Below are 24468 nucleotides of genomic sequence, written 5' to 3'. Positions count from 1 at the left end.
AGATAGCCTTACAATCTTCGCTTCTTCTGGTGTGAACTGTGCAATTTTATTGGGGCCTCATTACTTATAAGGCTATGTACATCAACCTTTGATTTGAGAGACAGATTCAAGACCACAGCATACCAGAACTGAGTAAGCAACAAACCAATTGAGAAAGTTCACCAACAAATAGTCTGTGAAGGTACAGAAAAGTAAGTTAGGTCACGTGTTGAAGGGGACCAGGAAGCAAAACCAAAGGACACTAGCCAATCTGTCCTGGAGGAAAATTCCCTCTGTTTAGAGCACGGGTGTCAAACACAAGGCCCGCGGGCCGAATCCGGCCCGCCAGACCTCGTCATGTGGCCCGTGTAGCCGCCGCCGGCCGCCAGTCTTCACCTTTTATTCTCGCTGCTTCTTTTTTTTGACACAAGAAAGCCGCCTCTTCAGCGCACGCGCAGCAGCCTACAAGCCAGAGAACGTCTGCCCTCTAGCGGCGCTTTAAAGTGTGCCATACTAGTGGAGTGTTGCCAACGTTACTGAGAGCAAGGGGTAGTTTCGAGGGGAACCCCGTGGTGGCAAGTCTGGGCAATGGCTGAAGGCGGGAAATGGAGAGGGGCGGGAATGGGGGTACCTTTTGCGTCTTTCGCCTCCTGCTCCGCCTTCGGCTCCATGGCAGGTGTATGTCGGTTGCTAAGCAACCGAATGAAAGGCGCGCCAAGATCCCTGGGAAGTTGAGTTCAAAACCTGCTTCGGCTAAGAGCGCCTGCGCAGCAGCAGCAGCATAGTAGGAAGTAACATCAATGAGCAGCTTGCTCATTTTTCTCCCCTTCCCCCTCCGATTACTCTAATATAATATACGCTGCTGTGCACAATGGAGACAAAGCTACAAATATTTAAGGAATTCCAGGGGGAAGGAAATATTTATTTACTTTAGTCATTGCCACTTGCAAATGTATATAATGGGTAACATTGGTTTCTCTCCGTGCGTGTGAAATCGGGGAGTCCTATTGAGTTCAATGGGCTGCCTCCCAAGTGTGCCCGCTTCATTTAAAATAATGAGGATCGCGCCTTTAATAACTGCATTAACAGGGCAAAAGGGTTTTCCTTCCTGGAGGTGCGGGGGGGGGGGGGAGCCTTCCTTGCTAACTTTTAATTGTTACAATGCCTGCCAACATTTTTCTGGTAGGTTTTCTGTGTGCCGAGCAGAAAATCTGCCGGTGTGGCTACAGCGAGGGAAAAAGACGGCACCTGTTGAATTTCCTCTGCGGAGATCTTCCAGGAGGAGCAGGGAAATATCCCTCTTATGTGGTTGCCAAATGAGTGCCCGTCCACAGCTCTCCATTTTCTAATACCCATTTTGTTTTATTGGTGAGACGACCGCATTGCTCCAGAGGAGCTAATATCTGCCCGATCCTATATACAATTAGGTTCCCTAAAATCTACATAGGATCGAACTGTTGCAACGCATTTTATGCCTGCTTAGACTGGCCCTTTGAGGGTGACCAAACTGCTGATGCGGCCCCCGATGAATTTGAGTTTGACACCCCTGGTTTAGAGAGAAACAGACCACCAGCCCAGGTTTAGACATCATGACAAACTTGCCTCCCAGCAGCACCGCAGGAGCTCACCAAGTGAAACGGCACAGTGCTTGTTTCGTATTAAGCCAGAGTTTATTTTTAACCATGGTTTAAAACACCAGGGCTTTGTCATAGTGTACTGGATTCTTACTCTGTTCCAAAGGCTTTTGTGTCTGGACTTCCTAAAGTTGCTACCCTTGGAGCGCAAAGAAAGCTCAATAGTGCAGACTTTCACATTGTTCCACAAGTAACTGGTGCGCTTAAAATCAGGCAACAGTTAGAAGGATCCAATGGTACTGGCAAAAGCCAGAACTACTGCTATATTAAGCTGACTGGGGGAAACCATTGTTTCATGAGAATTTCTCAGCTGCAAACACATGCCAAAATGGCAACAGAAGGAAACATAAGGTGATGAGTTAGTATGCCATATTTTTGAAGGATGGCTCAGTATTATTTTCCCAACAGCCAGCTCTCACACAATACAATCTTATGCATGATTACCTGGAATTAAGTTATTCCATGTTCAATGGAGTTTACTCCCAGTTAAGTGAGAAAATAAGTGCAGCCTAACTCAACTTATTATGGTTGACAAGGAGTGTCACAAACTACACTGTACATTCAGCACTTAACCTTCTTAAAGCTGGAACAACTCTCCCCAAACTAACAGACATTAATACTTTGCCTATCCTTATTCGATGCAAGAGCAAATTTCACAAGAAAAAGTCAAAATAAAATAGAGGCTCATATACAAAGCACTAAGATACATTCTTAAGACTAGAGACATTAATACTAACGGAGTGCTTTAAATTAGCAGTCCCATTTGACCCATTTCAAACTTACAAGTATTAAAAATGTGCTAGCACCATTGGGTTTAAACCCTTTGTGGAGTGACCAACATGTTCAACTGCTTTAGAAGCTATACATTTAATTGGCAGAAAATTGTTCTTCTGATGGCACTGGAAGTTCAAGAGTAGACAATCATACACACTAAATAAAACTCACAGAAAAGGAGTGATGCAGCCACCTAAAGGAGGCGTTTTTCAAGGTGGTAGCTCATGTTCTGCTGCAAATATTGATATTTCTTCAGTAGCTACCATAATTTATAAACATAAGTATTTCAGTACCTTTATACACATGGAAGAGGTAAAAGGACCAGGAACTTGTCTATTTAGTGTCACTGAATCTAAAACAGCAAACTAGTGATATTGCCTCAGATTTTACCCGTATTTTATATAAGTCACTTCAAACTTGCTCTCTTCACTTCAGCTATTCATGTTAGATTTTGCTCTCTGCGTTACCCCAATCCACCTACTCTTGCTTTTAGTCAAACTGTCACTCTGAAACAACATGATCAAATGACTCTAGCAAAGAAAATGCTGATAATTGCACTTCGTAACCCACACCTTTCACCACAGGAAAACATCCATTAGGAAACTAAACAACTAATTCCCTTCTCCCCACTGCAACCTTTAAAGAGCACCCACCCCCATGTAAAAAACCAAAAAACAAACCACCAACCATTTCCCTCCGATCTGTATGGTTATTACTCTGCTCTGTCATGGGATTTAGTTTGTCTTTTCCTGAGCTTGAGCTAATATAAATGGGCATTTCACATTGACAGACTAACAATGGAATCCCAAACAAGTCTAGTCAAAAGTACATCTTACTGAATTCAACAGGGCTTATGCTTAGGAAAGTGGAGTTAGAATTGTAGTTCATGTGATTTATGTGTGCTTTTTAAAATTACTGAGCAATGGGAGACTGCCTAAAATTGTCTGCACCTGGGAGCAGTTGCACACAACTAGATAAATGTGCATTTACTTGCCACATGGATCAGGTGTGGAAATACATCCTTTTAGCAGTTGGAAATGGTCTGGAGAAAACTGCCTAGTAGTGCCTGATTCATGTAGTGAGCCAGATGATTTTGGAAAGTGGTCATAATTTACACTTATCACTGCGCTTGCAAAGCAACAGCTTAAACTCTGGTATTGCTCTATTTTTGAGGAAAATGAGGTACAAATGATTAAGTATTCCATACACTACATAAGGCGCCTGATGCTTCAGAATGTAATACAGTGGTACCTTGGTTCCTGAATGGCTTGGCTCCCGAACAAATTGGTTCCTGAATGCCGCAAACCTGGAAGTAAGTGTTCCGGTTTCCGAACGTTTTTCGGAAGCTGAATGTCTGACGTGGCTTCCACAGCTACCGCTTGAGTGCAGGAAGCTCCTGCAGCCAATTGGAAGCCGCGCCTTGGTTTTGGAACGGTTTCAGGAGTCGAATGGACTCCTGGAATGGATTAAGTTCGAGAACCAAGGTACCACTGTAACCCTTTTTATTTTTAAAAATGCCCAACATCTAATGTAAGCCTGCCAAATTTTGTGTGTATGATACTTACGTTTACTCTCTTTGTTTTCCCACAGATGAAATTCGCTGCTATTTTGGCGAAACCATTGCTTTCTATTTTGCCTTTTTGGAGTATATCACATTTGCTTTGGTTCCAATGGCTATCATTGGGATTCCTTACTATATCTTTGATTGGGAAGATTACGACAAGTATGTGCTGTTTGCAGGATTCAACCTGGTTTGGTCTGCTATTCTCCTTGAACTCTGGAAGCGGTGTTGTGCTCTAATGGCCTACAGGTGGGGGACACTTGTGATGAAGCGACAGTTTGAGGAGCCCAGGCCAGGGTTTCATGGAGTTTTAGGCATTAATCCCGTGACTGGGAGAGAGGAGCCGGTATACTCTAGCTTCAAAAGACAGTTACGAATTTATTTGGTCTCCTTACCATTTGTGTGCCTTTGCCTCTACTTCTCACTTTATGTCATGATGGTTTACTTTGAATTGGAATACCAGGCGCACTTATATCATGAAGAGAACCAATCCGAATTAAGCAGCTTAATATTATATGTGCCCAGCATAATTTATGCTGTTGTGATTGAAGTTCTGAACCGCATCTATAGATACGCTGCAGAGTTCTTAACCTCATGGGGTAAGATTTCTCTCTTATTCTCTTATGTTGAATCATGTTCTAAGATATTGTCGATTCAATGATCAGGCGATTGTTTGGCTGTTATGAAAGAACCTCTTTATTATGTGAGCTATAATGCCTACCACTGTGAAGGAGGCTTATTGCAAAAAGGTTGCGCTATAAACAATTTAGAGAAATTTGTTTGTGCCAGATAAGATGCCTATAGATGTGTGATATAGATAACATTTTTGTTCAGTCGTGTTGACCCCTCAAGAATCCCCTCCACTCCACTCCCACTCCCACTTTTAGAAACATAAAACCAATACAGATTCTTAAATAATCTGTGGGCCACATTTTAAACAATTAACAGTTAAATCATATATATGTCTACTTAAAAGTAGGCTCTGTTTAGTTCAGTGACACTTATTCCCACCACCGTGCTAATACAAGTGTGTGTATAAATCAGTGGAGACTGAAGGGTTTTTTCCCCAGTTGGGGTTAGTGGCCTGAACATAGAAAACAAAAACTCGGCCTTTTCTCTCATTTTGGGGTGGAATGAAGCCAGAGCTATGTGATCTGAGGGCTCCATACACTCCTCTCCTAAAATACATTTTATAAGGACAAACTGGCAGCTGTTGTATATTTGTAGGAAGAAAATGTTTGAATTGTGCTTAACACAGGAGAGCGCCCTGATTGAATGCTTGCAAAAGTGCAAGGAAGACGCTGTTTGTTCAAGTCTCATGGGCTGCAATCTGACAATAGGTGTTTCCATGACTGCAAAACAGGTAGATCTGATCGTTAGACCATGAGCAGGAGCAATCCAGCATCACCTGAGCTCTGCGAGTACGGCTATCTCCCGATTGAAGGGCCGGGAAACCTAAATGCTTGTTTCCAAAGCTATTGTACTACCAATCTTACTGTACGCTTGTGAAACATGGACCAGTTATAAATGCCATCTCCAGCACCTCGAAAGATTCCATCAATTGTGTCTCTGAAAAATGTTACCTATCACTTGGGAAGACCGGTGAACTAATGTCAGTGTACTGGGAAGAAGCAAAGGTCACCAGTGCCGAAGCAATGATTCTTCAACATCAACTTCGCTGGATTGGTCATGTTGTGCGGATGCCGGATTATCGTCTTCCAAAGCAACTACAGTAGAACCTCTGCTTACGACCGCCTCTACTTGGGCCTGATCCAAGTCGCGACCACGGAAAACCCAGAAGTAAATACCGGGTTTGCTGCAATTCGCGCACACGCAGAAGCGGCTTCTGCTTTTTGCACATGCGCAGAAGTGGCTGCCACCGTCTGCACATGCACACAGTGGCACTTCTACCATGACCCGTTTCTCCTAAAGGATGGGCCGCCGGAATGGATTACGGTGCTAAGTAGAGGTTCCACTGTAATCTATTTCGAACTTAAAAATGGAAATTGTAATGCTGGTGGTCAACAAAAGAGGTTTAAAGACTCTCTCAAGGCAAATCTAAAAAAAATGTAGTATAAACACCGACAACTGGGAAACACTGGCCTGCGAGCGCTCCAACTGGAGAACAGTCTTTACACTGTTTCCAATCAAAACCGGAGAGGTTAGTTTATCTGGACAGGCGCCTGTCAGTCACCATGTTTCCCTAGGCAAGGGATGTGTTAAAACCCTCCGCCAGCAACACTTACCAGCTGCAGGTCACCCCGGCGACATGTCTTGCCTGTGTGCAGCTCCCGGTCTTGAAACTCTAAAGGTTCAAAAGTAAAATAACGATCCGGAGACAAGTTTGCTCGTTCTTGTTTTTTTGAGCAGATGTTTTGTAGAGCCAGAGTGCGCCTCCGCATCGAGAGGTGAAATGGAAAACCGCTGTCAATCGAGGCAAAAAAAAACTCCCCCAAAGCAAACCCAGAAAGTGTTGAGCCAGTAGAAATGCTGAAATGAAGTCCGCCAATATCCATTTCGGGGAACCACAGAGGAAGAGGGAGAAGCCCTGTCAGCAGTGCTGGGAAGAGGGGAGAGACTCCCAGAATCCTCTGCAACCAGGCCTGATCCTAGAAAGCTGTCCTTCGCCATCCCTACCTGGGCTTCCCTCCTCTTCTGTCTGCCACTTACCTCCTTGAAGTCTCCTGAGTCCCACGATGTGTTGCTCTAGTAAGTTCAGCGGCCTGTCCAAGCCAGGGTCTCTCTGGGGGGGCAAGGGGTTTCTTCCCATTTGTGGTCCTCCTGCACACAGCTTCAGAGTCGCCGATATCCATTTCGGGGAACCGCATAAGCAGAGGAAGAAGACCTGCCAGCAGCACTGGGAAGAGGGGAGTGACTCTCTGCAACCTGGCCTGACGCTGCAAGGCTCTCTTTGGCCATTCTGTCTGTTACGTACCACATCCGTGAGGTTTCCAGAGTCTCCCAAGGAGTCACCCTCCTAACCTTCATTGTCTATGCTCAGGGAGCTGTCCGAGCCAGCATCCATTTCGGGGAACTGCGGAGGAAGAGGGAGAAGCCTTGTCAGCAGCACTGAGAAGAGGGGACAGAATGTGTGGCAGCTGCTACACTCGGAAGCTACAATTGGAGGCTGACAAGAGGGAAGGTGTCAGTGTGAGGAAGAGACAGGCATGGATCAGAGAGGCAATTTGTGCAAAAGCCTTTCCAGGAAATTAAAACTTGGGACAAAGACTTGTATCTGACATCAGAGTAGACCCATCAAAATGAATGAGCATGAATAACTGTGATCCATGACTCTGAATGGGTCTACGCTGAGTGGTATCTAATGGGAACCACGGCATGCTTCCAGAAAGAGAGATGGGGGGAGAAAGAATGATTATTTTTTATTAATTCATCTGCTATATATGGCTTCTCAGCTCTTTCCAACCAGTAGCACGAACATTGAAATACACAATAAAACTTTAAAATACAAGGCACCCATAATTGAAACAGCACAATAAAACAAGGACTCAAAGCCCCATTAACAATTGGCAGTTACCAAGAGAGATCAGTCCCCTCACCAGTTTCCCCGCCATTGATCTCCCGAATTTGCTGATGCGCAATCTGCTTTTCTTGCTTTCTCAAGCAAGGAGGATTTTTTAAATTGTAGCCTTTTGGGGGGAGGGTCACTTTCTACTGATTTTGTCCAAGCCACTGACAAACCACAGCTCCTCAACTGCAAAGGTGGGTTGGGGTTCTGAAGCGACATCACAAATGGGTTCCAGATGTGGGAATGTTGTGGATTGTAGGAGAGAATATATTGATTAAATATTATCCTTCCTAACTCACGCTAGTGAGCCATATAGCAGAACTCATTTCCCTTTACACAACAGGAAGCTATTTGCAAATTTGTTTGAATCTCTTTAGTTAAGCAATCTAATCTGTCTGATCCTGGTAAATCCCCTTTTGTTCCCTTCTAAAAAGAATAAAGACAAAGGATTCTCTCTTCTAAATAATGAATAGTTTACTTACATTCAGTTCACAGTATGATCCCTGAAGGCAGGCTTTGGCTTGTAGTTATAGATACATATAGTAGAAAGGTGTGGAGTCATCCCAGCAGTGCAGTTCAAGAGAAGCAAGTGGCTCCAAGAGGAGAAAGGTGGCAAGAGAGTCCAAAAGAGAGAGATGGCTGTGTGGCTGGACCTTTTGTTAGGGCTGCCAGGGTCATGCCCACCTACCTGGTCACATGCAGGTGGAGGGTGCTGCAGACAGGTGTAACAGGAAGTTCAACTGGCTGGATCAACATCCCCCTATCTTTTGTCCACTCTAGGGAAACACGGAATGTTGTATTTGACTGCTACAAGGATTACATCCCACATATTTTACCCTGTGCACTTAGTTATAGACACGTTGATTTTTATCTTTCAATAAAGAGTATAGAATGATAATGATGATGATGAAAATGATGATGATGATGATAATAATAATAATTGTGCTTAACATAAATTGCATCTATTCTGCTTTGCGTTTATGTATGTTTCGTTAACTGGGACTTTTTTGGTTCAATTTCAGAAAACCATAGATTGGAGTCTTCATACCAGAATCACTTAGTTCTGAAAGTCCTGGTGGTATGTAGAGTCAGAAATACTTTCTTCTTATTTGGGAATAGCTCTTGTCAGGATCCATTGAAATGAGGAGTTTGATCTTTGGCTCCAAACCAGTATTTTTTTTAGCAATGTTTCAAGCAAAACACACTTTCATGTGTGCACGAATAAACATAAACTCTTACTATTTCAGTGGCGTTTACATGGATTTAACGAAGGAAAAGAATGTATCCTGTAAAGAAAGAATCAAAGTTCATTTGCAAAAATGGTGGAGTTCTTGAAGGATTGTTCTGATCAGGGGTGTGAGCTAACAAAGCATTATTTCGTGGATATTGCATAACAGCCTTAACTGTTGGTGGAAATCCCTGTGGTCTAGTTTAGGATAGTTGTGTGCTCATTCTGCACAAGCTTCATCAAAATGAATGGGGATTGTGGAGGACAAGACTGGGGAAATTGAAGACTGTATTTCTAAACACACACTTCTTTCATACATACACCCCTAGTCCACACAAATGCACCCCATACTCATGTACAACCCCCCATCCTCTACACACAAATTCCACTTATGCATCCACATACGTACACCTCCATTCACATCCCACACAAACATGCCTACGTTCATAGACACAGAACCAGCTGCTAAGGACTGTGAATGGAGGAAGAGAGAGAGCCCTTTCTTTGCTTCCATGCTGCATGGTGAGACAGGGAAGACAGTTTCTCTCCAGGTAGCGTTAAGATGCAGCAAGCGCCTTCTTTCCTCTTGCTCCAGAGCAGTGCGGCGTGGGGAAGACCATAGGGACAGAAGTCTAAACTCCTTCCCTACTGCAGTTGATTGGAGATTACATTTAACGGTGGGAAAGGGAACATGTAACCCGGGGCAAATTGCAAGGGCCAGATTCAGAGGTTTGGCACACCAGAGGTCCCTTGGGTGTTAAGACGGGTATGTGGTAGATTAAATCTATGGTATCCTAAGATCTGTGGATTTTTGCTGTGTATGTGCCCAGTAGCTCTGTGTTTTAAAAAACTAAAATCAGACATCTTCGATATGAATGCTAAAAAACTGATAAGGAAAACTGATTAGCCAGATGTGTCCTTTTAGTGCATAATCTGGAGTATAGCTGTTTGACTAAATTACCCAAGATTAATTGGTAACATAGGGTCTCTTGACCAGATCAATCCCATTTTCTCCTTGGGAAGTTTATTTTCTAAAATAACAGTTGTAGAGGAATCACTGCAGGATGGCAGATGGTGGGGAGCGAAGAGGCCTTCCTGAGATTTGTTATGTCACATGGTCCTTAGTTTTCCCATCTTGAACTGATGATGGAATTGAATATATATTTCTTTTTTTCTTTTGCAGTTCAACTTTTTAAATTGCTTTGCATCATTATTCTACATTGCTTTTGTCATGTTTGATATGAAACTTTTGAGACAGGTGAGTGATCTTACATTGTTTCAGTTATCTGATTATCTTAATATCTCCAATATTTTTTAATTAATTTCAAGCTAGGAAATATCTTCCAGAATCTCTGCAGCTGATCTGCTGTGATAGGTAGTCCTTAAGACTGAACTTAAGGCTACTGTGCTGTAATATGAAATAATATCTTCATGTTTAATATGGCTCTGTGCTTCTTTGCTTTACTTGCTGTACATTGTAGAAGAGTTTGGATTTGATATCCTGCTTTATCACTACCCGAAGGAGTCTCAATGCGGCTAACATTCTCCTTTCTCTTCCTCACTGGAGAGCCAGTGTGGTGTAGTGGTTAAGAGCGGTAGTCACGTAATCTGGGTAACCGGGTTCGCGTCTCCGCTCCACCACATGCAGCTGCTGGGTGACCTTGGGCCAGTCACAGTCTCTCAGCCCCACTCACCTCACAGAGTGTTTGTTGTGGGGGAGGAAGGGAAAGGAGAATGTTAGCCGCTTTGAGACTCCTTAAAGGGAGTGAAAGGCGGGATATCAAATCCAAACTCTTCTTCTCTTCTTCTTCTTCTCCCCCACAACAAACACTCTGTGAGGTGAGTGGGGCTGAGAGACTTCAGAGAAGTGTGACTGGCCCAAGGTCACCCAGCAGCTGCATGTGGAAGAGCGGAGACGCGAACTCGGTTCCCCAGATTACGAGTCTACCGCTCTTAACCACTACACCACACTGGCTCTCACATTGTAGTGACTTTTCTACTCATTTCAGTCTTGTAGTAGCATTTAGAGCTGCATCCTTTCTTCACACAAGTTTGATATACTCTGGTTCAAGTGGGTTGCAAATTATATTTTTGTGTGATTTAGTTTTAAGTCAAATTTCTGGGTCTGTCCTTTCTTTAGTGAACAGCTGACCATGAAATTGTTAACATAGTAAGGCTAGTGGGAATGAAAACTGCTACCAAAATGACCTGCTTCAGTGATTGCTGTCATCCTTATTTTTTCAGATTCAGCCTAAAAATTTGCTTTGCTTCAGTTCAGTATATTGTGGAATTCTTAGATCTGTAGTGCTTGGTACATAGGACATGCTCATTAGTTAATTGAATGCAGATATCATACCCTTTTTAAGGACTGCTACAGTCTCGTTACATGTTTGCTTTGCTTAATTTTCTTAAAGAGCTTGGCAACTTTGCTGATAACTTCCCAAGTCCTTAATCAATGTGTAGAAGCTGTGCTGCCTTATTGGCTCCAAAAGAGGCGGACCAAGAGTGTGAAGAAAAAGGTGAAAGCTTTGGATGTAGATACTGACCTGACTTTGCTTGAGCAAGTTAATCTGGAAAAGGGGATGGATACCTATCCGGTAAGTTGACTGTATCCTCTTCCGTGGTTCATTGCATCTGAAAAGTGGAAGCTTAAAAAAACAAAAACAAAACAAATTTGACTATTGCAAATATTTGAAACCTTAATAGAATTTACAGGGGAAACAAATGCCCCCCCCCCCGAATAGTTAGAAAATAAACATTTTTGTGCTAGTTCAAGCCAGTGGTCTAAAATCATGCTTTATGTTGAGTTCACACCCCCCCCCCATCTTTCCCCAGCAGCTAAATCCTAGTGCATGTGTCTTAGTGGTACCATCAGGACTTTAGGGTCCAGGGCCTCACTCAGCAGAAGGGCTGGCTTACCATATCTATCTATCTATCTATCTATCTATCTATGGTCAAACCTTGGTTCCCAAATGCATCCGTTATTGCATGTCTCAGCTCCTGAAGGCCAAAAACCCGGAAGTAACTGCTCTGGTTTTTGAACGATTTTCAGAAACTGAACAGCTTCCGGGGAGTTTTTCCCCCTTTTTTCTCCATTGACTCCATTGACAAGGGCAGTTGGCCCTTGATCCTTGGTTGTCAAATGTTTTGGAAGTCAAACGGTTTTCCAGAATGGATTATGTTCGACGACCGATGTTTGGCTGTATCTGTCTTCTGATAAAACGCATACCACATCTTACTTCATTTTGAAGTAAGTGAAGCAATCCATATCATATTCCAAAAAGGGTGCTCCCCGTAAGACCATTCTAAGCTCATCCCATTTGCCCGGACCACCTGTTGCACTAGCTTAAAGAGTTTTTGATTTTCGTATAATAAGAATTGTCAAGAGGTCGGGGGTCTTTTACTCGGCCCTGTTCATCAACGCTGGTTTGCCTGGAGCTCATACTTCCCGCTAAAGAGGCGAGCTCATGAAGAAGCAGTTTCTCTTTCTGCTGGCTGCTAACACTCCTTTTAATTGCACCTGGGTGCTGGCTTGTCTGTACCAGGGCTTCAAGGCCAGCGACGATGACTTCATTTAATTGGGAAGAATTTTGCAGTTGTGGAGTCACACATACACCCTAGACTCTCAGCTCTGGAAAGCTTAGGCCTAGACATCTTCTGATTGGCTGGTTATTAAGTATTACCCTTAGACCGTGTGTGATGCCTCACCTTTTCCCTTTGCTTCCCTGACTGTCACCTGTGTTATAGGGCCATGGATTCATTGTTAATGTATCAGGCTAGATTAGATTAGCCTTTTTGCCTGTTCTGTGATTTCCCAGATAGTCCTATATTCCTAATAGCATTTTCCTTTCTTATTTTTCCTACGCGATAAGCATTATATGCTGCTGTTTTAATTGTGATTAGAAAACATCTACATCTTCATTCTAAACCATTGTCTGGACTCTTTTAGTCACATCTGGGACTGCATAATTTGGCTTCTTTTGCATGAGACCCTGAAAGCAGAGCGTGGTACTTCAACTCTTGGTTCTTGGGATCTTAGGGATGTCTGGAATCTCCTAACTCAGATTGGGTGGACAAACAGCCTTGGGGGCATCTGTTCTACCTAAAAGCAGTTTGTTTATTCCCTGTGTGTTGGCCGCATTTGAAACACCAGTAAACAGTTACTTGGGCTTTGGGGTAGATTTCCTGACAATAATTAGTAAGGTTTTATTTAGTAAATTTAGAGTTGGGGCAAAAGCACATACCAAGCTCAGTTCTTTTAAGAGAGGATATAATTATTAAAATATCACCTTCATTCTAACTGGTGATTTATGTTGGGCATGGAGCAGTGCTGTACACCGTCTCTTAAGTTCCACACAAGATGAATTAATTGATTTTCAAATGAACAGAAATGAAAACAGATAGTTGGCATGTATACTCTGCTCACATCAATCTTACACTCCCTGCTTTTTATTTTACACCCACGCTCTCCACTTTAATAATTCTAATTGGGAAAATACGTAGGTCTGCCAGGATCTGTAAAGCTGCTTCTAATCTTGTATTTATGGTTAAATTGTTCTCTTTTCTTCCAGGGTACTTTTGATGATTATTTGGAGTTGTTCTTGCAGTTTGGCTATGTGAGCCTTTTTTCATGCGTCTACCCTTTGGCAGCTGTTTTTGCAGTGCTCAACAACATCACAGAGATGTATTCTGATGCCTTAAAAATGTGCAGGATCTTTAAACGCCCATTTTCGGAGCCTGCTGCGAGTATTGGTGTATGGCAGGTAATCCATTCAAATGCATAATGTTTGAATAACTTCGTCATTTCTTTATTTGTTTCTCTATTTGCCATTGGAATACATGAGAAGTTAGTCATTTTCCCACTCTTTTAAGGGTATAAAAGTGGGATATACCGTATTTTTACATCTATAAGATGCCCCCATGTATAAGACGCCCCCTATTTTGGGGGACTCAGATTTAAGAAAATGGGGGGAGATGGCCCAGAGTATAAGACGCCCCCTAATTTTTGACATTATTTTTTAGGGAAAAAACCTAGTCTTATATACAGAAAAATATGGTAAGTCTATAAAGTATGCCATGAGTTTACAGTAACCTGAGAATTCAGTTAAAAAGCAGGCATAGGTACAAAATGGCAGACACAAGAAATAGACATGTTGTGCGGGGATTTAGCTGTCAGTGTAGTATTTAGCTACGGTGTCTTAAGACTGTGCTATAGTTCTTAAAAGAAGTATCTTATTCCTTGCAGATAAGGCAGATTTACATGTTTCTTTTATAGGCTACATGGCATTCAATTTAGGGTAGAGGTGGGGAACCTGCGATCCTGCAAATGTGGTTGGCCACAACTCATAGAATCATAGAATGTGATTTTAAGCCATCTTTAGGCTGTTTGGGCCAGACTATTAGTGGCAGATTTCATGCAGATACCTGCCCCAAACTTTGGATTATTGGCACTTTTGAATGTAACAAAGAGGAATGTCAGGGCTATTCAGGAGCCTGAGAAAAGAAAACATATTTTTGTTAAAGGAATTCTGGTTCTTTTTCTTTTTGTTTCAGTTGGCTTTTCAAACTATGACTGTCATATCAGTGGTTACCAATTGTGTCCTTATTGGCATGTCACCTCAAGTAAATGGACTTTTCCCAGAATCTAAAATCGAGCTTATCCTAATTGTAGTGTTGGCAGAGGTAAGTTGACAATTTAATTATTTGCTTATGGTCCGTAAGCAGTGCTTTTTTTCTAGAAAAAGAGGTGCAGAACTCCCACTTCTTTTTTGACGTGCAACCCTAAGGTGGCGGAATTCAGTTCCCTGCCCATAAGAGTTTGTAAGCTGTGCATTTCCTTGACTGCTACATCCACCATCTTATTAGCTAGATAATCTTACGTATCGGTGCTTTTCAAGCTTTCCTATCTGTTAGGGAACCTTCTATACATGGATAGGTCTATTATGAGATACCAGCAAGTTGCAGAGGGGGCACACACATAGGAGCTAGCTGCATGCTACTGGGGCAGATCCATGCATTGGAAAGAGGTTTTTGCAAGACAGTTGTCTTGACCAATTGTTGTGGCCAGACGTATTCTAGCTTTGGAGTCCAGCTGAAAGTAACCTGATCTTGGGAAGGGAAGCAGCAGGTGGGATCAGTGGCGTAGCGTGGGGGGTGCAGGGGGGGTGGCCGCACCTGGGACAACATCTGGGGGGGGGGCGCGCTCGCACTTGCAGCTCTCTGCCCCTACCTGGCTCACTCTCTCTCACTGCAGTGCTGGCTGTGCGAATCCGATCCGAGCCGCTGGGTCGCCGCCCACTGTGGAGGGGAGGGTGCCAGGCGTGCGGTGCGGAGAGAGAGTGAGGGACTATCTGGGGGAGGGACAGTGCAGCGGGGGGGGGGGGCGCAAATTACTTGCCTTGCCCCGGGTTAGGGGGCGCAAATTACTTGCCTTGCCCCGGGTGCTGACAACCCACGCTATGCCACTGGGTGGGATGAAAAGTCCAGAACTTGCATCCTGCTTCAAATTGCCCAGCTCTTCTCCCACTTTGTGGTATTTTGAGATAACCTACCTGCAGAAATGCCATCATACGTGATCAGATTTTCACAGCTTAATGTGAGGTGTGGACAAGGCCTGTGAGATAAGATGATTCTCAAGACTTCCTTCCAAAATACAGTGGTACCTTGGGTTACATACACTTCAAGTTACATACGCTTCAGGTTACAGACTCCGCTAACCCAGAAATAGTACCTCGGGTTAAGAACTTTGCTTCAGGATGAGAACAGAAATCGTGATCCGGCGGTGCAGCGGCAGCGGGAGGCCCCATTAGCTAAAGTGGTGCTTCAGGTTAAGAACAGTTTCAGGTTAAGAACGGACCTCCGGAACGAATTAAATACTTAACCCGAGGTACCATTGTACTTTCCTGTCAATTATTCTGCGCTGTTTTCAATCGTTTCTTAATCAATGTTCATTATTAAATTCTGTAAAATAATATTTTAAAGAATAGATTGCTTTTGCTTTGAAATTATTTTGCTTTGGAGGCAAAATAAACATTTTGGCATCACACTGTCGCAAGAGAGACTTATGGAAACAGTAATTTAAGAAAAATTAAAAGGGGAGTTTGTGGGGTGCTTGGAGGTATGAAAAAGCTTTGGCATCATAGTGAGGAAAGGGGAAGCAGTTATAGACACACACATATTGTGGAATCTTTTGAGGGTCACCGATAAACTTTTCATCAAGTCATCGCAGCAGGGGAGGGGGCCCGTGAGAGTAGTCAATTATTGTAAAGAAAGGCTATTTTAAAATAATATATTTTAACGCCAAGTTTTGAGGGGGCCACAAAAAACCCTTGAGATACCAGATACAATCCATAGGCTGTATTTGTTATGAGTATCTTAGAAAATTTGCAGCAATAGTTACCAGCAGCTTGAAGGCAACAAATTAGGTGGCTGAGATATCTACAACCCTCTTATCTCTGGAGTAGAGGATTTCTGGGTTTCCCATAGCATTTTTGGCTACATAAAAATGCAGACATCTGTTAAGACTCTGACTGACTTGCTTCATTCTCTTAAAGAAGTTTGAAAACCCAGAATCATTTGAGAACTAATGAGTAAAGCTGCTCATTGGCTATTTTATTCAGATATTTGTATTTGTTTTCAGAACCAAATAAGTAAAACGCATCTCTGCTTGCGTGCTAAGCTCAAAGATGGTAAAGTGCAGGTTATGAAAATCAAGCAGTGACTTGGTTCAGTGGTACATACATGTGAAAAAGAATTATCGGGCATAATTAATTCAGAATGCTGCAGGAGGTTAATCAAAGTCCATGGTGGTTTACATTAACACATCTTTTCTACTAAGGAGTTTATTTAAAGCTCTAATAGCGCATTTTCACACAATTTGAAACACAAAATCTCTCTGTATGTTTGCTTCCATGCTGGACAAGAATTAGGTCTATAAAACCCCCATCTTTGGCTATGATAATTTCTTTGCAGTCCAACTGAAAACTTTCTAAATAGCACCTGAACACTATAAATAGCCCTTGGCACTGTTCACATACAGAACAGTTTGGTAATATGCTGTCGGCTTGCATGCTCCCTCCTTCTCTGCTAATTCTTTCCGAATTCCTGATTAGGGGGAAATCACAGCTTTTTTCTGATTTGGGTATAGCTTCAAATTATGATTAGCTGTATACCTGGACACCAGGGAGGGAAATCGGAACAATGAAGGTGAGCATGGCGTGCATGAGCCCACAGATTACTCATGTCTTGCCAACAGTGGCGTAGCGCGGGTTGTCAGCACCCGGGGCAAGGCAAGTAATTTGCGCCCCCTAACCAGGTAAGGGCAGAGAGCTGCGAGTGCGAGTGCGCCCCCCCCCCCAGATGTTGCGCCCGGTGCGGCCGGCCCCCCCTGCACCCCCCACGCTACGCCACTGCTTGCCAAACCAATAATTTGACATTATATGATAACCAGCTCACTGTTTTCCATCTGAATTTTCAATGAAGATTATTACACTGGAGCAACGGAAAAGGTATTGGTTCATAAGTCAGCAAATCTGAAATAAGACTCATGTTTAGATTTGAAACAACTAAGACAAATTACCTGGGGTTTGTTTGGAAAGTGAAGTTCTGCAAATTGATATACGCTGAAGGGAAAACAGATGGAGTTTAGTTGTAAGCATGTTGTGGCTGGTTGGTTTGGGTTTCTTTCTCTCTGAACTTAGTATCGTTGGAAATGATGAAAGTTAGTTAACAGCACACACACCCCATTTATCTTTTGACCTTACAGACTATAACAAGAGGATTTTGCAGTGTTTTATGCTTCGTATTCATTCAGAGTTTTGTACGCTGCCATCTTGTGGTGAATTAATACAATTAATGGAAAGTATTTGCCTTGTAGTGTGATCTCTTTAAAAATAATGCATTAAAGCAGCATTTCCTAACCTTTTTCTGACCGTGGCCCCCTTCCGACCTTGTTTCCTTCCCCCATGGGCAGTTGCCCCACCAAATAAGTAAAAATAAACAAAAAACAATACAAATCTGAGGTTCTGCCCCCCTCAACAAAAATCCTGGCAATGCCCATGTCCCACCCCCAGTCCTACTTGTAGAAAAGGTAACTATTTTTATAATTTATACACAATACAGTTGCATAAAATGATAGGAACATAATGAAATATTGTTGAAGCAGAAAACTATAGAAACATAGAATCACAGAGCTGGAAGGAACCCCAAAGTTCATATTCTAGTGCAGCCCCCTGCAATGTAGAAAACTCAGCTAAAGCATCCATGACAGATGGCCATCCAACCTCTTCTTAGAAAGCTCCAAAGAAGGAGAGTCCAGGACGTCCCTAGGAAGATCCATCTTCCATGCATTATAAAAAGTAAACAACACTTATTTGACCCCAGTTATTTGACACAGAGGGGAAAACCTGCAGATACAGTCCAAAAGGTGCACAATGGGAGAATTTTAAATAGCAAGTGGTCCTCACTGACCTAGTTCAAAAAGATCTTGTCATCCAGAGGAGCTCCGGCTGCCTAGATAAAACACTATAGTCCAACACACCTTTACTTGGGAGTAAGGCCCGCTGAACTCAGTGTGGCTTTCTTCTGAGTAGACAGTTCTTTACTAGATGCAAGTCAGCAGCACCAGACGACTCCACTCGGCTAGGCGCTGGGGTGGATTTTACCCCACGCCTTGCAGAGCCAGGGCATCGCACTTACCTGACCTGCGGATTCTAGATCGCAGGCTCTACTGGCCAAAACGGAAGCCTTGGTGATCATTCTTTCCCAACAGAAGCAAACCAGGACTGCTCCCAAGAAAATGCACGTGGCAAAAAGGAGCGCTAGTCTCTTGTGAACCGCTCCCTTACCTGCTTGTGATTGGCCAAGTGGATAGCCAGCCAATCAGGATTTTAAAAAGTTTTTTCCCCTTCACTTCTTACTTCCCTCTGTGGCCCTCACAGCCTCATGCTGTGGCCTCCCATTTATGCGATTTTCACCTGGGGCCCCCAGGGGGCCATGTCAGTAGTTGACCTCCTTTGTAATGTTTTATTTTGAAATCTTTAAGATAATACTTTAGTTTTCTGTTATGTTGCTTTGACTGTATACTTTATATTTGACTTTCTTCACATTGTTTTGTTTATGTTTTATTGATTTAATATGCTGTAAACTGCTTTGAGATTTTTCTGAAAAATATAAAGCGGGATAGAAATTTTAAAAATAAAATAAATAGAAATAAATATGGCCCCCGATTGTGAAGCACTGCATGAAGGGCTCACCCAGACTTCTACTTGACCTGCCATTTTCCCATGGGAAAACCCAATCTTTTGTCCCTGACTCAGAGCAAATTTCAATATGATTTCTGTGGGCTGACCTTTTCTCCTGATTCAGCGCTGAAGAGCAGGTTTTCCTGGGGAAAGCGGTGGGGCAAATGGAAAATGGCTCAGATCCGTGCCCAGAAAGCACATGACAAGCGGAAGTGTTGACGAGCCCTTGCTCACTTTTCCTTTAAACAGTCATCACCTTTGACTCCTTTGACCCTCAGGGATTCCTCCTTGACTAAAGGACGTTGGGCATAGGCCCATGACACAAATTTGAATAAAACTGGCATAGGACAAATTATATGGATAAATACGCCTGGGCAAATTAAGATGGTGAGTGGCTGGGTTATTACCCTGTACCTGTAAGCAAAGTAAAGCAAAACTTTGGTTGTTGTTTTTTTTTTAGGGAACGGGGCAGGAGATCTGGGGCCTGTCACAGAGTATCTGGGAATTAGCTTTCCGGGGCTATTCCCAATAACTAGGTTTTCTTAGTTGCTGCAATACTATCAGTGGAATGTTTAATTGACATTTTAAGGCCTGACCTACTAATCTTGTTTAGATTTCAATGACTTAATTGGGTTTGTCTATGGTGTAAGTGCCTTGAAAATTTCAATGTATACAGTTATTGCCCGGTTAGTTGAATGTAAGCATTTCATTTGTCACAATCCAGGAGGAAGGCCAATTACTGCACTATTGAAACAGTTCGTTCCTCTCGGCTAAGGCTCAATCCACATTTTCTGCCATGTATTCATAGGCAGCCACAGGAGAGGAAGTGCCTGCTTGCATGACAGCAGGTGGTGGTTCGGTATAGGAGGAAACAGGAGAAGGGGCAGTGAAATGGGGAAATTATATGGTACTCCACTTCATTTGTTGAGCTTCAGTGCAGACCACAACAGTGCAATTGTGGCTGGCAAGGAAGAAGTGGACCCTGATTTGGGGTTTAGAATTTGGATACACTTTATTCATTATTTGCAATTAAGAAATGAGTGGCTGGCGCGGGACTTTTTCTCCCCCACCTCAAACTTTACCTGAAGAAATGGCCTGGTTATCTACACCCCATATTTGCTCTGGATCCAAGACTTTGGATCAGTCCTAACCTGGGACCAACTAGATCTGGGCCCCAAATCGATTGGGGGGGTGTGCCCTAACGTATGTTTAGGGTTTTATACGCTAATCAAGTGTATGGTCGTAGAGTGTGGGGGTGAGGGAAGGAGACACTGCGTCTTCTTCACCGCCACCCCAAATGTGGGCTTAATCAAGAGTTTTGAAACCCTTATTGAACTTACGGTTGGGAGGGGGTGGAGAAAATAGATGTATCCTCCCTGTCTCTCGTTGTGCTGCAGAGACCAGGAATAAACTTTCTGTTCACTAGCTAGTGAGCGGACAATGCAGTCCTGCTCATCTCGGCTTTGTCTTATGTGTTCTCCTGCTGGGAACATGCATGATAATAATAATAATAATAATAATAATAATATTTATTCATTCATTCATTCATTCATACATACCCTGCCCATCTGACTGGGTTTCCCCAGCCACTCTGGGCGGCTTCCAACAAAACACTAAAATACAATAACCTATTAAACATTAAAAGCTTCCCTAAACAAGGCTGCCTTCAGATGTCTTCTAAAAGTTTGGTAGTTATTTTTCTCTTTGGCATCTGGTGGGAGGGTGTTCCACAGGGCGGGTGCCACTACTGAGAAGGCCCTCTGCCTGGTTCCCTGTAACTTGACTTCTCGCAGTGAGGGAACCGCCAGAAGGCTCTCGACAAGCAGTCAAAGAGCAATGTGGGGCTGTTTGAAAGCTGCCTTACAAGCAACCCCATACTGCTTTTTGATGTAGATGCCTGCCTTTACACACACACACACACACACACCCTGCCCATACCTGGCTATCTCTTTTAAAAATATATTTTATTCATTTTTAGCTTTAACAGTTAGCGTCACAAATAAATCATAATCATATACACATAGGATTCTCTGAATCCCTGGACTTCCCTTCACCCCTCCATGGTTTCCATAGTTATTCTTTTCCAATTGCGTCATATAATGTTCTCCATATTTTCTTAACACTCAATTCTCATCATAGTTCTCATTACTTTGCAAGCGTTTTTTTGAAATCCTGCCAATGTTTTTAGTTGTTTATGGTGTTTTGGTTTGTGCTTGACCCAGATCCAGTGTACAGCCCAACTTGGGTGCTTGAAGATTTTGACTGCAGTGAAACCCTTTTTCTAGGCATATGGTTAGGCTAAGAGCAGGTCCCTTTTCTAGCATGTGCCCAGATCTGCTGGACAGTCCCATTCTGCATTCCACAGCTGCTAATTAGAGGCAGGTCCCTAGCTATGGGGAAGCCCCTGTTTTTTGCTAAGAGTGTTAGGAAAGTCTTCCCCTCCCCCCCAAAAAAATTATTGACAGCTGCATGAATTATGATAGCTAGGAAGTGGAATGGGCAAGCAGAATATAAAATGGAAAAATAGTATAAAGTGGTGTGGGATATGGCTATTCTCCTGCCAACCTAGCAGTTCGAAAGCATGTCAAAGTGCAAGTAGATAAATAGGTACTGCTCCGGCTGGAAGCTAAACGGCGTTTCCGTGCGCTGCTCTGGTTCGCCAGAAGTGGCTTAGTCATGCTGGCCACATGACCCGGAAGCTGTACGCCGGCTCCCTCGGCCAATAAAGCGAGATGAGCACCTCAACCCCAGAGTTGGCCACGACTGTACCTAACGGTCAGGGGTCCCTTTACCTTTACCTTTATATGGCTATTAATGATAAATTAACATGTGCCATTAAGGTATGATGGGGAATATGCAGGAGAAATGATTTTGAGGAGCTATAGAGGGTGTTTGTAGAATTTGTACTGTTAAAAACAGAAAGGGGTCAAGCCATGAAATTTTGTTAGGTTGGATAGTTATTATGGAATGGTCTCGGTGGTGGGGTGCACATTTTTATTCTTATTTATTTATGATTATTACTTTGTCAAAATAAAATAAAAATAACAAAAAAGAGAGTTAGGAAAGGTGCGCTTTCAACTTAGTCCTCTCCTGACTCGCCTCCCAAGTTGTGATGGTTGTTCAGTGCAAAGACCATTGAGAATACTGTCCTAACTTACAGAGGACTTAAGGAAGGCGAAAAATGTGCCTTTCTACAGCCAGACATGAGAAAATTCCTTTCTGGCCCCCAAATGGAGCAAGCAGCTGCAGCCTGGAGTAAACCTGTTAAGCAAGGGGGCGGGCATTGCCTGCCAGTGTCCCTAAGAGACTGGGCAGCATGAGATGGGCTCATTTGTTTTTCGCCGTCTCTGCTTCAGAGCTGCAATAATGCAGGCGATAATCCTGGAACTCTGGGGGATTCCATAATGGCCTTGGGAAACACGATCACAGATGTGTGTTCTTGGTATCTGCTAACGATTGCACAAATCCAGTTGTGTGTCAGACCACTGTGACCTGCTTTGACCCTGTACTTGGAATACATCCTATTGTACCGAATGTTGCCCTGGTGAACATGATGCCAAAAGTGTTGGGACATGACCTAGTTAGTGTTGCCTTTAAGGAAGGGAGAGAACTGTGATTCTGTTCCCATTTTAATGCAAAACTACCCGGTTCATGTTACCTTAAACAATATATGCACCGCAACACAGCTATCCTTTGAAATGCATACTTTTTTATTTCATAAAACGCTTCCTCAACCAAATGATGTGCATCAAAAATTCATATATTAGGGGAAAGTGTGTTTAAAAATGCATATATTAATGAATATAACATTAAAATGTGCCTTTTATTAGGGGGAATTGTTTGTGAAAAGGTTTATTAGGAGAAATATGCATGAAATGTTAATGAACCTTAAAGAGGACTTTTTAAAGAAAACCAATAACACCCAAGCTGATGTGGAAATTGTGGAACTGAACTGTAGGCCAGGCCTCTCCAGAACTGAGCATGCTAAACTGGTAATTGAGTCCAAGCAAAGACCAGTACGCTTGGAAGTATGTTAATGAAATATGCTGTAAAACTTTAATTTCAGTGTAATCAGGGACTGTGACATCATCATGATTTATATAGGGATTCTCTTTAAATCCTGTTGTTTTGGGACAATTTAAACATCTGCTAATTTTGCAAAGCAATTTCTGAAATACAAAAGAATTGTCTTTTAAAAATTATATTTTGTTAAATAGGGTTCTGGAATGAATACACAGACACACGCACAATATTTCTGGAATTAATTTTGCAAAATGCATGAAATGGAATTTTTGAATATATAGGCTTATGGGCTGTCACAATACATTATGAAGTGACTGTCAAAATAAATTATTTACTTATTTTCCCCTCCCCCAACTGATTAGAAAGTGTCAATCCAAAGCGTCACTTCTCTGACTGGAGGAAATTAGTCGGGTGGTAATTCTCAGAGGTATTTTTGGTGCTGTGGAAGGGACACAGCATGCAGCTGCTTTCTCTTTTTTATACAGTTAGGTCTTCAAAAGAAGTCACAGGAGACTTCTAATGTGTGCATATAATAAGCTGAATCTGTATAGTGGATAATACAAAGAAGGCACAGCATGTAGCTGCTGAAAATGCGTACCCTATAATACGCTTGATCAAGGTTAACACTAGTCAAATGAACTGTCATAAGATAAAAGCAAGCTATTAGGAGGTGTGTGATAAATGCAAGCTAAAATAAATATTTTGTTTGCTCTTGTTATTACACAGATAGCTTTACATGCATCTTTTTAAAGCCATCTAAACTGTGCCATCTTGAAAGCACTTGCTACCTCTTCCAGCCAATAACATCACAAATTGACAATGCGGTCAGGATTTCAGATTAAAGAATATGGTCATTTTGTGTACAAAAGTTAGGCACAGAATCTGAAAAAGAATTTAGAAAAGCAACTTTGCAGTCTTCCACACACTTACTTGGGATCAATGGGATTTTGCAAGGTCAATGTGCAGAAGACTGCAGACTAGATCTTCAAATTCCTTGGGATGTCTCTGAAGCGGTGTTGTCATGCAATGGTCGCATCTCACCTGTGTCATAAATAAATGGACAACTTTGTTTTCCCAGACAACTTTGTTTCCCCAGAGATACAAGACTACACCGGAATTTCTAATTGACAATTTTTAGTATGGTCAGATGTGCACCAGTCATGCTTCTGTGTCCAAGAAACTTAATATGTGTTATTTTGAAGCTGAGATTTCTTGGATTTATTTCATATATTCAAATATTTTGAGGAATGTAGTATCCTGCTCTAATTTAGAATGATTTTCTTTTCCCTCTGATAATGGTGATAGTTAGCAGTTAAACTTAGAAATGTCTTCGTTAGCAATTAAGCTTAGCAACGTCTCATAAATGTATATTCTTCAAAGGAAAATTTAGTGTAGTTCAGTTGGTAGCAGGGTGCCAACTTGAAAAAAATATTTGGGGGGCCCAGGTAAGCCCCCACCTACACAATCACAAGAAATGGCAATTGAACGGCAATGCCCATCAA

General features: G+C 42.6%; 1 protein-coding gene and 1 long non-coding RNA gene across 10 annotated transcripts in view; one reads left to right on the top strand and one right to left on the bottom strand.

The window, feature by feature from the left end:
• The window catches only part of ANO10 (anoctamin 10), an 88871-nt gene that overhangs the window by 9410 nt on the left and 54993 nt on the right, over window positions 1-24468 (top strand). For all 4 annotated transcript variants that reach the window (XR_014503345.1, XM_083404919.1, XM_083404920.1 and 1 more), the window contains exons 6-11: window positions 3978-4547; window positions 8497-8552; window positions 9886-9960; window positions 11117-11299; window positions 13274-13465; window positions 14256-14384. Coding sequence is in view for 3 of the 4 variants with exons in the window: in XM_083404919.1 (XP_083261045.1) it covers window positions 3978-4547; window positions 8497-8552; window positions 9886-9960; window positions 11117-11299; window positions 13274-13465; window positions 14256-14384 (1205 nt within the window). In the remaining variant the exon portion in view is untranslated. The remainder of the gene's footprint in view (window positions 1-3977; window positions 4548-8496; window positions 8553-9885; window positions 9961-11116; window positions 11300-13273; window positions 13466-14255; window positions 14385-24468) is intronic.
• LOC310660482 lies at window positions 4-24011 on the bottom strand. Of its 6 annotated transcripts, none has more exons than XR_014503404.1 (7): window positions 23897-24011; window positions 17281-17323; window positions 11249-11350; window positions 8714-8760; window positions 6619-8250; window positions 6195-6253; window positions 1529-2646 (listed from the first exon to the last, which is right to left on the bottom strand). It is a non-coding gene; the product is annotated as an uncharacterized lncRNA (long non-coding RNA). The 6 variants fall into 6 exon arrangements; XR_014503406.1 differs by lacking the exon at window positions 8714-8760 and having other exon boundaries at window positions 6619-6982; window positions 7506-8250; XR_014503403.1 differs by lacking the exons at window positions 1529-2646; window positions 8714-8760 and adding an exon at window positions 4-173.

This window comes from Podarcis tiliguerta (assembly GCF_965153285.1).
Source record: "Podarcis tiliguerta genome assembly, chromosome: 12".
Lineage (NCBI taxonomy): Eukaryota > Metazoa > Chordata > Lepidosauria > Squamata > Lacertidae > Podarcis > Podarcis tiliguerta.
The sequence above is the reverse complement of the archived record's forward strand: the minus strand, read 5'-3'. Positions and strand labels throughout refer to the sequence as shown.